The sequence below is a fragment of the Onychomys torridus genome, chromosome 18 (genome assembly GCF_903995425.1).
Source record: "Onychomys torridus chromosome 18, mOncTor1.1, whole genome shotgun sequence".
NCBI lineage: Eukaryota > Metazoa > Chordata > Mammalia > Rodentia > Cricetidae > Onychomys > Onychomys torridus.
The window spans coordinates 51754197-51769482 of NC_050460.1; the positions used below are offsets into that span (position 1 = coordinate 51754197).

A 15286-nucleotide genomic window follows, 5' to 3' on the forward strand; every position below is an offset into this window, starting at 1 on the left:
GGTGTAGATTCCATGGCTGTTTTATGTCATAGTGGAGATCTGTTCCATAAAATCAAATTGTTTCTTTTTATCATTTTATTCACTGCGTTTGGAGTTCATCTGCCGGGGCCTCTTGTGGGTTCAGACTGTGGACCATGGAGGTAGACAGATTTGGGATGTTTAAAGAATGAATGAGCAAGTCCCTGGCCCTCTGTGAGCCTAGAAATAGAAATTGTTCTCTTTATGTGTACAGGGTTACCATTAAGATGAATAAGTAATTATGTGAAGCCCTTAGGAAATAGACTCCTTAAGCTTTTAGTGAATACCAGTTATTGTCACAATTGTTTTCATCTATAGAAAAAAAAAAAGTACCATACCAAAAATTTAGTATAGGATGGAGTCACCATTGACCATGCAATTTGATGCCTGTACACTAAGGTAGAAACTGCTTCATCTGCACTGAAAAAAATTCCTTTTCATGTGGAAGTTCGAAAAGAAATCATAGCTCATAAGCTCAGCAATCTTATTCTTTATTATTATTATCATTTCATGTGTATGAGTATCTTGCCTGCATATTCATCTGTGCATCACATGTGTGCTTGGTGCCTGAGGAGGTGGTAAGCCTCCAGTGGGTACTGGGAATCGAACCCGGGTCTTTCACAATGGCAACAAGTGCCCTTAACTACTGAGCTAACTCTCCAGCCAAATCGTATTCTTACTTAACAGACTCCAAAGCAGACATTTGTTGAACCCAAGTGACGTACGCAGAAGGGATACAGCTGAAATCTAACTGTGCCTGTTTTAAAAGAGTTACAGCTATATCCCACTTGTTTTCAAAGTGCATGTCCTATGAGAAAGAAGACAGGTGGAAAATTCTAGAAACCTCTAAGATTTGGTCCAGATGAGAGTTGGTCAAGATTAAGTCCAAAATAGTCCTTATAAGTGGTACATTCAGTGAGTGTAGATTATCCAAGGTGTGTGCAAAGGCTTCTGGGAAGATAGTTTCTTAACTATGTTTTTAAAGACCAGGTAAAATTTTGGTTCCATTTTGCACGATGAAAAGGAAGTACAGATACTTCCATGTTTAAAGAGTCAAGTACTAGAGCCCATTAGAGCAAGATATTCAGAGTCAAGTTTTGGTCACATATTAAATATAACAGTTAATAAGAATGGAGCACAACATATTTATAATTGAGGCTCAGTTATCAGTAGATTAACCATTTATACCAACCTCATACCACTAATAATTTCACACCAACCTCAAGTCCCATGTCCCTAGAGATACTTCGTTATCTCTAGAACATCCCTATACCCAAAGGTACTTAAAAATGGAAATCATTCTGGTTTTTTGTTTTTGTTTTTGTTTTTTTTTTAAAGCCACAAATCCTTTTCCTTGAATACTCAACTATAGACTAAGTTCCCCCAGGAAGGAGAGCTGAGGGCATGACAGGAGGTCCATGTCCAGAAAAAACTCATCCAACCCCTCCTGAGGAAGCCATGCTGCATAGTTAGATACTGGGTACCCGGCATGAGCCAGGTGACTCCCCTGGTGAGAGAGAAATACCCTCAGGGCCCCCACACTCAAGAGTCAAAATCAGGGCTTCACCCTGTGTTCCTCCCAATTCTTATTGGACAGCTGAAAAAGCAACACATGAAATAGACCAATCACTCAAGATTTCCTTAAAGAACTGAATCCGTCTACTGTTACTGTGCTCAACCTGAGAGTTACTCTCGTCATAACAGTTAGATGTCATACATTGTCTATGGCAAGTGACATCTCCTACCCCCTAACACATGCTTACTATAAATGTCTCCTTTTAATGCTCCCTTCTCCATAAGTGCACTCCATGTATTATTTTAGTCTATATTTAAAAATAATCAGTCTTCCTCCATGCAATTGTCTAAAACTATTAAAACCCACATGTTTAATACAATCTTAGTCAATAATATTTCAGTCTCCAGTTTTTACTCAGCAAGGCAGTTGTTGGGGCTGAGAAGATGCTCAGTGGATAAAGCGCTTGCCATGTGAACATAAGGGCCAGTGTTTGGATCCCTAAGAGCTCTTTAAAAGCTACCCAGCCCTGGCAGCTGCCCGCAATCCCAGCACTCAAGAGGCAAAGATAGGGAGTCCTGGGGCAAACTGGCTAGCTAGACTAACCAGAATTGGCTAGCTCCAGATTTAGCAAGACACTCTCCTTCAAGAGACCCTTCCTTCAAGGAAGATACCTGACCTTAACTTCAGGCCTCCACATGCACAAATAGGCAGACACATACACATACCAAGAGAAATGTAAACGAGTTGTAAAGATCACATAGGCTTTATTGTTTTAACATATGCAGAGTTTTTCCATGCATATTAAAGTTAATTGCTAGAACAACTTCAAGGAACCACAGGTCCAAGTAAGGGGATAATTTTCCCAGTGTGATACTGACATTGGCATCATGGTCTGTGGAAGTCATTGTGGCCAGAATTCCCATCCTGGCCTCACACTCGCTGTTAGGTGGCTGAAACCAGTCTCTTTAACATTCATCGAAATGCACCTTGCAAGCATGCCTTGTGGGTAGTTCCTAGGCCATGGCTGAGCTGGTTCATGGAGAGTTCCTACAGAAATGCCTGCTGCACAGAACTCATAGGACCGTGCTCAGAGTCACAGCCATCACACAAGCTATATATAGACAGCTAACTGCAGTCTGCAGTCTGGCCCTGGCCTAAGGACAAAGGGGCATTTTCCCCATTTGTTCAGCACTACCATCTGCAGGTCGAACTATCTGCCTGTGTGAGTTCTATCTATCTTCCATGTGAGCATTATTTCCAGATACACAGACAGGTTCAAGCACCACTACCCAGTCAAGAAGTGGTAAACAGAGGTGGATTTCCAAACCCCAGTTACCTTCTGTGCTATACACATTCGACTCTGTATATTCTCAAATGAAGCATGCTCCTTGTGATGGTTGCTATGAATTCTTGTCCTGGGAGGACTGGGAATCGCCCAAGGAGGTGAGCACTCGGGCACACCTGGGAGGTATTATTTTTAGGCTTTGACCATGCCTGTGGGAGAACCAACTCCCACCCCCTTAGGTTAACTGAAGTGCCCTCAAAGTGAGTAGCACCATTCCCTGGCTTGGGGTCTTGGATTGTATCACAGGAGAAAGCTAGCTGAGCATAAATATTCACCATTCCAGCTTCCTGAGTGGATAAGGCTGCGTTAAGCTCCTGTTACTATGAATTTACTCTATCCTTACGGTAACTTCTACCCTTAAACTGTAAACCAAAATAAACCTCTGTGTGTATGTGTGTGTGTGTGTGTGTGTGTGTGTGTGTGTGTGTGTGTGTCCGTCCCAGGCAAGGCCTTTGGTTGTGCAGCTCTATCACTTTACACCTTATTGCCTCAAGACAGGGTCTCTCACTGAACCCAGAGCTTTCCTTTTGTTCCCCTAGGCTGAGTGACCAGCAAGCCCCAACTCCTCTCCTATCTCCACCCCCCACCCCTCCCACCTCCTGACTCCAGTACTGGGATTACATAGGCATGCCTGGCCATGCCAGACTTTGTAAGTGGGTACTGGGGATCCAAATTCAGGTGGTCATGTTTACACCAAGCCGCCTTCCCTGGCTCCTGTTCCTAATATTGTTAAACAAGCCAGAGCATCAGTGGTTAGGTCAATTAAGCAAGCATGTTAGCCAAGCTGTGTCGAGGTAAACTGCTGGGATAACACAATGTTTGTCTGGGTGTGAAGAACCTGCCCTTACCAACTCAGGTTTCAGGTGGCAAAGGCAGTTTTTATCTCTGGCAGCAGACAGAGATTTTTGTCTATGTCTTTGCAGAAAGACACATGCTGCAGATGAGTTAACAAAATTCACAGGCACACACGCCGTCACCAAGCAGCGCACCACACTGAATCCCACGCTGTCAGTGGTTTTAATGAAACTTAATTGAACACAGAGCCTCCAAAGCCAGGTCCTCAGGGCTGTTTGTGGTTCCGCCACACCTGGGAGCATGCACTACAAGGCCCCTTCCTCCTCAGTGGTCCCTGATGTACAAATCAAATCAGAGGGCTGTGGGTTTATCTCTGCAGTAGCCAGTGTCTGATAAAAATGTACAAATGTAAACCCATGCTGGAGAGAATACACCCACTCCTGACTGTATTTGTGTCAATGCTATATTAGAAGTAAAGTTCTAGGTTCAAAATTGGCACCTCTGTTCAAGACATTTGAACGTTATCAAGCTTGAGACACATGGTAGTTTTGAAAGCGCCACCTCACTGATGAGCAGGGACAAACTATGGAGCTTTGCATTCTGTACATGGCGCATCAGCACCACCTGCTGGAATCATCTGGTAGTGAGTTTTGAAAATTTTTCCAAATAGCTTCCTAACTCAAGATGGCATTTGAAGCGCCCAATAAATAAATAACAATTTGCTTCAAAATCCCAAAACAAATAACCGCAAAATGTTTACATATTTTCAATCTGTTTCCATAAACTGGTGTCTTAAGCCAAATGAAGGAAGATTGCAGCTTATTAAAAGGAAAATGCTTCAAAATAGTCTCTGAAACAAAAATTGAGCCAAAGCAAAAGCAAATTGGTGTTAATAATTCCCTTCCTTCCTTCCTTCCTTCCTTCCTTCCTTCCTTCCTTCCTTCCTTCCTTCCTCCCTTCCTCCCTTCCTCCCTTCCTCCCTTCCTCCCTTCCTCCCTTCCTCCCTTCCTCCCCCCCTCCCCCCTGTCTCTTTTTCTTATGTATACAGTGTTCTGCCTGCATGCCAGAAGAGGGCACCAGATCTCATTATAGATGTTGTGAGCCACCATGTGGTTGCTTGGAATTAAACCCAGGTCCCCTGGGAAAGCAGCCAGTGCTCTTAAACTCTGAGCCATCTCTCCAGCCCAGTAATTCCCACTTTCATATGTTCTGTGTATATGGATTTGCCAGCAAGTAGATGTTATGACTATCAGTGGGTCAGAGTAAGGACCTCAGATATATTGCTCCATGGGTCAGACACAGCACCTTAGCCCAAGCTGGGCATCAGCATTAGCCACCTTCAGTGTGGCATACCTGCAGAGGCCAGTGTGCCCAGCACAGCAGGTCTACACTGTAACTCCTGGATGTGGTGCATATAATGGGCACCTGATGGATGGTTTTTAACTTCAAGGCATTCTCCATGATCTGGTTTCAAGATAGGATTGTATTGTTTGTTTTTCTCCTTAAATGTAGTGGTAATGGTGTAAATGTTTGAAGAGAGGTATGATGGGATCATTTTCCTGAAAACAGTGTCTCTATCTGCACAATGGTTAAGTAGGCTGAGCAGAGCATGTAACTGAGCAGAAATTAAACCCTAGCACAGAAATTGTCATTTGTGGAATGTTGAGGCATCTGTATTTCTTTCCTTAGACTTCACACTCACACCAACCTGGTCACACTCATACCAACCAGGTTGTAAACAGCCTTTGAGAACAAAGGCATTAAATGAACACAGTCGCTGGAAGCTGAACACAGGTCCTCTGGAAGAGCAGGAAGCACTCTTAACCCCTGAGCCATCTCTCCAGCTCCTGAGTTCTGCATTTTGAAGGCCAGGTATAGACAGGATGAGTGCACTAAGACTATCCCTACCACACATGGCAAGTCTAAGGTCTTCTGAGCTAAGCAGGAGAAGCAGGCTTTCAGGCCCCAATCTGGGACAGTCAGGTCAAAGTACCCAGTGTGGGACTGAGGGTCTATACTGTTAACAAGCAGCACCAATCCATAACAGTAGCAAAATTACATTTATGAAGTAGCAATGAAACAATTTTATGATTGGGGGTCACCACAACCCGAGGAATTGTATTAAAGGGTCCCAGCATTAGGAAGGTTGAGAAGCACGGTCCTTGGGACTCCGTGCAGGCATCACATTTATGGTATGGATTACCTTCTGGACATCTTCTCTGTGCAAGGGAGGAAAGCTAAGCAAAGATTCTTGGTCATGTATCCCTACTTCTCTGTTCTAAATAATGGACCATTTAAAAATCTCAATGTATATAAATTCATTCCTCCCAAAAGATACCAGTGTTGTCAGGCTTTATTACTGGTTGCCTGGCCATCTGACTCATCTAATGGATTTTTTTTATATCTGCAATACAAAACTTTGAAAGGGGTTGTATATTCCCATGAGTTTTTAATTCCCTTAGACCATCCCTTAAACAGTAACTTGAATTTAAAACATATGGCAGGAACAGACCTCACTGGGGATTTAAGAACCAAGAAGACTAAAGCCACTTTTCATACAGAAATTTTTTTAAAGTCTTTTTAAATATTTGCACAACTGTGGAGACCAGAGGACAACTTTCAGGAGTGGGTTCCGAGGACCTAACATGTCATCGGACTTGTACAGCAATCACTGGTACTCAGTAATAAACCATCTCACTGGCCCTCGCATGGAACTCTTTATAAAAAGTACTTTAAAAAGAGCACACAACAGCAGCTTCCTGCTGCCTGTATATCCAAGTGTGGCCTAAAGGCTTGCCGATTCTCCAGAGTGGAAACGGTTCCCACTTCACTCATTGTTGATTGAATTCTTGGTTAAGCAACTACAATATGCCAGCCTATCAGCGCTAAACAATGCTTGTTTTAACGTGATTTCACAGTTAATTCATCTTTTAGGAAAAGAAAACCTAACTTTTAGTGCACACTAACCTCAGACTTCAAGGCATTGAGAGAAGCTACCCCGACTAGTGGTTGTGGCCACGAGTTGAAGCCAGGCGTTGAGGGTTTGTTTTATTCCATTCGCAGCCTCCCCCACAGCTAGGTCTTCACTGTCCTATTTTCTCTTTCTTTTTAATGTAATATTTTAATTAGGTCTTTGAGAATTTCATATAGTTCCTCCCTCAAATTCTTCCTAGATCTGCCCCCTACCCTTCCACCTCGTCCTAACTTAATACCTTTTTTTAAAGATTTATTTATTTATTTATTATGTATACAGTGTTCTGCCTGTAGGCCAGAAGAGGGCGCCAGATCTCATTACAGGTGGTTGTGAGCCACCATGTGGTTGCTGGGAATTGAACTCAGAACCTCTGGAAGAACAGCCAGTGCTCTTAACCGCTGAGCCATCTCTCCAGCCCTTAATGCCTTCTTTGTTTTCCCCATTTTTTTCAAACAATTCACTGAGCAGTTACCTGTTTTCAAACATTCATCAAACATTATTTCAGCTCCTTTTTAAAGAACAATCTGTAGCAAAATGTAGTTTTATGACTTATCATGGTTATATATTTACTGTTACACATGTAGTAGCCCATAAATATTCGTTAAGTATTTTGTTTTTATAAGTTTTATTGGGGGGGGAGGGACAGGTCCCAGGAGAGGGCATTGAATACCATGCAGATGGAATCACAGGTGATTGAGGGTTATCTGTTAATGTGTATGTTGATGGTCAATTGTCATGCAAATGTTAATGGGGGGTCAGAAGATTTGATAAAAGCTTTAAAGTAGAGGAAGTATAATGCAGGACTCCCGAGACCCTAGCTAATCCTGAAAGATTTCAGAAGCTCCAGGGCACTGGTGAACTGCTTCTGGAACCTTCTTTTTGCACTCGAATTAGAAACCAGCCTCTTGTTCTCTGTGGTGGCCCATGCTTATATTCTCAGCATGTGGAAGGAAGATCAGGAGTTCCACACCATTCTTGGCTATATAGCAAGTCCAAGACCAGCCTGAGCTATCTGATACTCTTGTCTCAAGACAACCAACAGCTAGATGTGGTGGTGCACTCCTTTAGTCCCCCCAGCACTTGGGAGGTAGAAGCAGGCAGGTCTCTGAGTTCAAAGCTGGCTTGGTCTATATATTGAGTTCCAGGACAGCCAGATCTATGTAGAGAGATCCTGTCTAAAAGAGAGAGAGAGAGGAGAGAGAGAGAGAGAGAGAGAGAGAGAGAGAGAGAGAGAGAGAACACAAATAAAACCAGAATTAAAAAAGAAAGAAACAAAGATACACTTTCCATTAAGCATTTGCTTGTTATATCTGAAATGAAGATGCACACATTGAATTTGGATGGCTTTAATGCCCAGCAAAGATGATACAATTGAAGTGTAACAAGGTGGCCTCCATTGCATAAAGTAGCAATTTTTTTAGTGTATTCGCTCCCAGAATGTGATACAGCAGTTTCTTTTTTTTAAAATATTTATTTATTCATTCATTCATTCATTCATTCACTTATTTATGTATGTATACAGCATGTATGACTGCAGGCCAGAAGAGGGCACCAGATCTCATTACAGGTGGTTGTGAGCCACCATGTGATTGCTGGGAATTGAACTCAGGACCTCTGGAAGAGCAGCCAGTGCTCTTAACCTCTGAGCCATCTCTCCAGCCCCAATACAGCAGTTTCTACATTAAATGTTCACCATGTACCTAGCACACACACCCACACACATACCCCACCCCACCACACACACACATATACACAGTAAATGTGTACATTACTGCCACTCTCCCAAAATATGCCTACCACCGAGTGGGTCCAGAATGCCCTTAAGCAGTCTCATACTCTCAGGACACAGGTCCTTCCTAGCAGAATTAGGAAAAACTCACCTCTTTGAATACCATTTCATGACAGTATGCATGAACAGCTGAGCCGTGAACTCTGGGAATTTACTCTCCTGCATAAGCTAACTGGCCCCTGTGGGGGAACTTGGCTCTCAGTTGCAAACTCCCTTGCAGTATTTCCCTGAATCCTTACTTTGTTGCTGTTCTGGGCACCATTACCCTACCTTTTTCCTCCAGTGTTTAGGTTTGGAGAGTCAATGCTGCAGAAACAGACCAGAGCAAACTTCCAGCTCCACTTTCTGTTCCGGATGAGCCCAGTTTTAATTTCCCCTCATGGACAACTCATTGGAGTTCCCCATCTCCACGTTCAGGGGTTGATCTGTACAATGTGCCGCTGCTCTGCCTGTGCAATGACCCACTTCGCCATTTCAATATCTTTTTTATTTGGGATGAATCCTGATTCCAGCCCGAGGCAAAAATTGTGCTCATGGTCGGGCCGTGAGATGTGTGGAGAATGTGAGGCTGAGATGAACAGTAAACCCTGAAAATAGCAGTGGTCCACCCCCCTGAAGTTTGAGAGTTGTTCCTTTATCCTGAGATGATGTCCTCCCACTCCCTTCCCACCCCCAGGAGCACCCCTTGTTCCTGTGAAGTGACCATTGCTTGACTGCAAAGTTCCTTCTACAACTTGCTCATAAAGACACACAAACACGTTCCGGACATGGTGTTCCTAAAGGAGTTTCTGCTTAGCACGTGGCTCACATCTTCTCTGCTCTGTGGGTCACTTCTTGGGTTCCCTCCTTCTAATATCTCTTTTTCCAGACACTACATCTAAATGAGACCCTCCTCCCTGCCCCAGTTCTCTGGTCACCTCCAATTCCTCTCTTGGTTTTACTTTCTTCTCAGTGTGGTTTCTGCTGCACACCCCGACTCCCCACCCCCTCTATCAGACTGTAAGTTCCGTGTATGTGGTAACATTAGTTCCTGTGTATACCCAATGACCAATGGATGCATTTGGTAGATGAATGAATCCCAAGCTTTCTGTGCATCCACAGAGTTTTGTGGAATGTGGGTGTGTGGCATGTCTTATTGATGGGCACATGGTTGTCCAGTGCTCATCTGTCAGTCAACAAAGCTTTTCATGGGCTTACAAAAAAAACTGTAAGAAAATAGGATTTCTAGGTCCAAGGAATTGCATTTTGAATGGGTGGTTCCCACTTCTCTTCGACTTTAATTTTATTTGTTATTGGGGAGGATTGTGGGTGCTGTGGCACACATGTGGTGTTCAAAGGACAACTTTCAGGAGTTGGTTCTCTCCTTCCTCTGTGGGTTCCTGGGGTCAGACTCAGGTCCGTCAGCAAGCGCCTTTACCTGCTGAGCCATCAATGACATCAATGACATTCTCAGAAGATCATTCCCATTAACACCTAGCTGTGATTACTAAGAGCACACACCTTTTCCCATCATCTTCTGATTCTTCAAAAATGGGAAACTTACTTTTAGCTGACTGAAGAGGTGGACGGGGAGTTGGAGATTATTATTGTTTTTTATTATTTCCCTGTAAAATGTTGGATTTGAACATTGTAAATCTATTGACCGTTTTCCAGCTTTGGGGAGTTGACTGCTCCTAACATTTTTCTGTTACCTTCTCGTGTGTCTCTTGCCAAATCACAGCCTGCATGGTATCACACATGAACAGATGCTCAAGTCAGCTGAGACTGTTAACCTTCCTAACGTACCTCTCTCAAGTTTATTATTTTTGTCATGGAAAGCATCACACTTTTGTCCATAAAATAGTCTTTGGGGTCAACAAGATGATTCGGTGGTTAAAGACACGTGCCACCAAGCCTGATGACCTGAGTTTGATCCCCAGGACCCATAGTTGTTCTCTGACCTCAACATGTATTCACACACACATATACATATACACATATAAATAAATGAGTGTAATTTAAAAATTACCCCCAGACCAACAAGATGCCCCCACCACCAACCCAGACATGGTTTTTCTGTGTCATAGCTTTAGCTGTCCTGGAACTTACTCTGTAGACCAGGCTGGCCTCGAACTCACAGAGATCCACCTGCCTCTGCCTCCCAAGTGCTGGGATTACAGGCGTATGCCACCACCGCCCGGCCAACAAGACTTTTTATTTAAAATTTAAGTTTGTTGTGTGTGTGCATGTGTGCGTGTTGTGCATGTGGGTACCCACACAGGCCAGAAGAGGGTGTTGGATCTTCTAGACCTGGAGTTGCAGGTAGTTGTGAGCTACCCAACATGGGTCCTAGGAACAGGACTGACATCCTCTGGAAGAGCAAGAAACACTTTTAACCATGGAGTCATCTCTCCAGCCCCCACCCCCAGCCTTTTACTAAAGTTCTGGATTTCCAGTCTTGGACAGGAAGGTTTGCCCTAAACCCCAACTAGAGGTGTTTCACCACTGCCCACTAAGATCCCAGTGTTTAAAGATGTTTGTTCCTCCCAAGCAGAATTTTTAGTAGCTTTACAGTATCTTTGCAAAGCTTGATATTTTATGATCCCTGTAGTTTTCTCTACGTGTGTGTGTGTGTGTGTGTGGTGTGTGTGTGTGTGTGTGTGTGTGTGTGTGTGTGTGTGTGTGTATGTGTGTTTTATAGCTACTAAATAGAAAGATGACCAACTGTATAAGATTGGGAGTTGAAGCAGGCACAAAAGACAAGTGCTACATGATCTTCCAGGCATGGAGTAACACAGTTGGTCTTATACTAATTGAAGTTAGAATGGTGGGTAGGAGAGGTTGGGGAGAGGTTGAACATTGGTACAAAGTTACTGTGGATAAGAGCAAAGTGTTCTGCTGTGGTACTATACAGTAAGGTGGGTGAGCTCAATGACAGGGATGTACTGTACATTTCAAAAAGCTACAAAGGAAACATTTGAGATGATCAATGTGTGGAAACTGATTCATGCATTACATGGTATATATGAGCTGAAATATCTTGTGGAAACTTGCATGTTCAATTTGTATGTTTTAGGGGATCAATTAAAATTTAAGAAATTACCTTCCTGGGTTAGGGGTTATAACTCAGCTATCAGAGTGCTGGTGTAGAATGCATAGAGTCCTGGGTTCAATCCTCAGCACCCCAGAAAACAAGATGTAATGGATGGCACATGCCTGTAATCTTAGTATCTGGGAGGTAGAGTTTGGAGGACCAGAAGGACCAAAAATTCAAGTTCATCCTTGGCTATTTAGTGAGTTTGAGGCCAGCCTGGGCTACATGAGACCTTTTATCAAAAAAATAATAATTTTTAAAATTGTTTTAAACACCAGTGGGTGTCAAGGTGCTTTGTGCCAAGGCACCTGTTTATGGCTTCTCATCCTTGCTGTCTTCCAGAACTTGACAGCCCAGAAGAGCTGGGGACGAAGCGCATCTGCAGGATCATCACAAAGGATTTCCCCCAGTATTTTGCGGTAGTCTCCCGGATTAAGCAGGAAAGCAACCAGATTGGTCCTGAAGGCGGGATTCTGAGCAGCACTACAGTGCCCCTTGTCCAGGCATCTTTCCCGGAGGGTGCCTTAACCAAAAGGATCCGAGTGGGTCTCCAGGTACTGATCACAAAGCATGGACTTTCCAAGTCCTCTGTACACGTAAAAAAAGAACTCATGAGCGCGTCTTGCTCCAGAAGCATTCCAGTCATACATCCTTTGTGATATTGATAGAGTGTTTGGGGAATTAATCTCAAATGGAGAGTGTTTAAGTGTAAAGTTAGCTTACTGACTGGTCAAACATGGTTATGTATTTTTAGCAGTTTTCTGTTTAAAAGACTCCGTTGGAGCTGGGGAGGTGGCTCAGTGGGTAAATGCGTTCTGAGCAAGAATGAGAACCGTGAGTTCGATCCCTAGTCCCATTTAAAAAGAGCCAGATGTGGCAGCATGCACCAGGGATGGGGGACGAGTAGAGGTAGGAGGTCCCTAGCCAGTCTTGACAAGATTCCATGGAAAGACCTTGTCTCAAAAAATAAGGCGGAGAGCATTTGAGAAAGACACCCAATGACCTCTGGCCTCTGTATACAAGTGATATGCGTCATCCCCATTGGTTTCCTTTAGAAAATATCCTTCTCATTGTGGGTCCTTGGCCTCTGTGTATAGAGCAGCATACCAGAGCTTGGTCTGTAATATGTTGCTGTTGCACAGAAATTTGCAAGCACTCACATTTGGGCTTATAGGACTTCATAAATGCTGGGCTTCGTCCAAACAAGTTGGAACTTGGTTGGATTTAGAAAGCTGGCTGGAAATGTTGGCAAAAATGATCTTTCTTATATTTATTCACCCCAATTAGTTTAGTCTTTAACTGTTTTTCTTTATTGTAGAAGAAAAACAGAAAATGATATAACGATCATTTTTGTTGTTGATACAGTGATTAAAAGTCGAACTGACCATCAGCTTTTCTTTGTGAGGCTAGACTCTCATTCTGAGGCATTGTTGGAGAGGGGGTAGTAGGCAGACCCTATGTGTCAGTGGGGTTCCCTTCATCTGCTCCCTCATACTGAAGCACTTCTCCAGACAGCAGAGACACCAAAAGCATTAAGTCAGGCCTGGCTGACTGTAACTCATCCCTTCTGAATTACAGGTTGTTCCTTGCCTCGGAGAGCCTCACAAGCTTATTTCTTGTACTGGGTAATTTTGTGGTAATTTAGGGCACGTCCTGCACAGGGTTAACATATACCGAGGTTGTCCTTGCTTACCTCCTCTTTGCTCTGAGATTTGGCTCCCTCCCTTCCCAGCAAGCCAGTATGGTCTGCTCCCCTGAGAAAACTGCTCTGCACGGGTTAGGGTCTTTTTATTTCTCTGCCTTCCCACAGCAATGAGGAAAAAGGTAAAGACAGACACGGATTTTGTTATCAGTGTCCTCCTACCATTCCCTATTAAAAACTACATCTTCAGATTAAAAGGGAGGGGAGTGGAGAGATGGCTCAGCAGTTAAGAGCACTGGCTGCTCTTCCAGAGGACCTGAGTTCAATTCCCAGCAACCACATGGTGGCTCACAACCATCTGTAATGAGATCTGGCGCCCTCTTCTGGCCTGCAGGCATAGATGCAGACAGAACACTATACATAATAAATAAATAAATCTTTAAAAAAAAGAAAAACTTTAAAAAATTTAAGTCTACTTTTATTTCAGGTTTTGTTTTTTTGTGTTTCCCCCTCTGTCTGTAGGCTCAGCCTGTTCCAGAGGAGATTGTGAAAAAGATCCTTGGAAACAAAGCAACATTTAGCCCCATTGTGACCGTGGAACCGAGAAGGAGGAAATTCCATAAGCCAATCACCATGACCATTCCGGTGCCCCCACCCTCAGGAGAAGGCGTGACCAATGGGTACAAGGGGGACACCACGCCCAACCTTCGGCTCCTCTGTAGCATTACAGGTGTGGATCCTGCCTGTACTGAGTGGCTCCTATCTGTGTGCCTCGACTGTGTGTGGAGGTACAAAGCGTAGAAAACAAGGAATGAGTCATGTGTTCTTTCTCTTCAATCCTCTCAATGGGGAAATTTCCACCAGGAGCAAGGCCCCTGGTGCATTTACAATTCAGTGTTGTTTCCTGAGATTAGCATATCAGGAATCAAGTCCTTTTAGCGTAGTTGAGCTGTTACTGACTCAACTGAAGTGCTTAGGGAACCATGGCAGAGGCAATCAACCAGGTAGCATCTTTTAAACAAGGGAAATGAATGAGCTCTGGGTGGGGAGATCTTCCAGGGCCTGAATGGGAAGTGTTGAAGATGATGCCATTGGTGCTACCCAGCTGTGCTCATCAGCATCACCCAGGCCTTAGAACACATTTCGTTTTAAGTGCCTAGCATCCAGACCTCATACCCAAAAGACAGCTCAGCAAGTGAAGGCGTTTGGGAGCAAGCCTGACAACCCGAGTTCAATACCCAGAACTCTTGTGGTAGAAAAACAGAGTCCAATAAATTCTGACCTACACACACACACACACACACACACACACACACACATGCAAAAAGAACTTTAGAGTCCAGACTTCAGTTGACCCTTAGATTTTTCCCTGATTGGTCACTGAGCTCAAGTCAAAGATGAACCAAATCAAGGTTTTATCTTATTGTTTGATGTCCAATTCTTCCTTTTAGCCAGGAAAAAGTGGTATTTCAGCCAAGGACAAAATGAGCAGCTTCCTAAACTTTCCTGATAATTTCCCCACCCCACTTTAAAATACCAAAACCAAAACCTATTTGAGAGGCTAGGGAGACAGCTCAGTTGGTGAAGTACCTGCTGTTTAAGCATAATTCACAAACAGGATCCACTTGTCTATAATGCCAGCACAGGGGGTTGGAAAGAAAGGCAGGCAGATCTCTGAGCTCACTGGTAGACCAGCCTAATGATTTCCAGATTCAGTGAGAGACCCTGTTTCAAAGAATAAGGTGGACAATGAAGGAAGACACCCAGTGTAAATCTCTGGCCTGTGATCACATGTGGACATTAATGCACCCACATCCATATACATATGCATGGACACACACACACACACACACAACCTGCAAAGATGATATACTTAACAAATTACCCCAAGTTGAAACTATCCCTCTTGATCCAGACAAAGAGGAAAAAACATATGTACTTGTGAATTCCAGTGAACTCCCCGTTAGCAGGTAAGAGTATGAAGGCGAGCAGAGGCAGTCGCCTTTACTGCACCGCAGAACCGGATGTGCTGTAGCCAGCCTCTCAGTGGCTGCTGGAAGAACACCCAGGTGATGGGCAGTTAGTCTGCAGGGAGCCACTTTATGATAAAGTCACTCTGTCTGTGCTGTCCCCA

The 15286-nt window shown here is 43.8% G+C and overlaps 1 protein-coding gene across 10 annotated transcripts in view; it reads left to right on the forward strand.

The window, feature by feature from the left end:
• Positions 1-15286, forward strand: part of Ank3 (ankyrin 3) — a 310708-nt gene that overhangs the window by 251287 nt on the left and 44135 nt on the right. For all 10 annotated transcript variants that reach the window (XM_036167577.1, XM_036167578.1, XM_036167580.1 and 7 more), the window contains 2 exons: positions 11853-12064; positions 13675-13882. In XM_036167577.1, coding sequence (XP_036023470.1) covers positions 11853-12064; positions 13675-13882 — 420 coding nt within the window. The remainder of the gene's footprint in view (positions 1-11852; positions 12065-13674; positions 13883-15286) is intronic.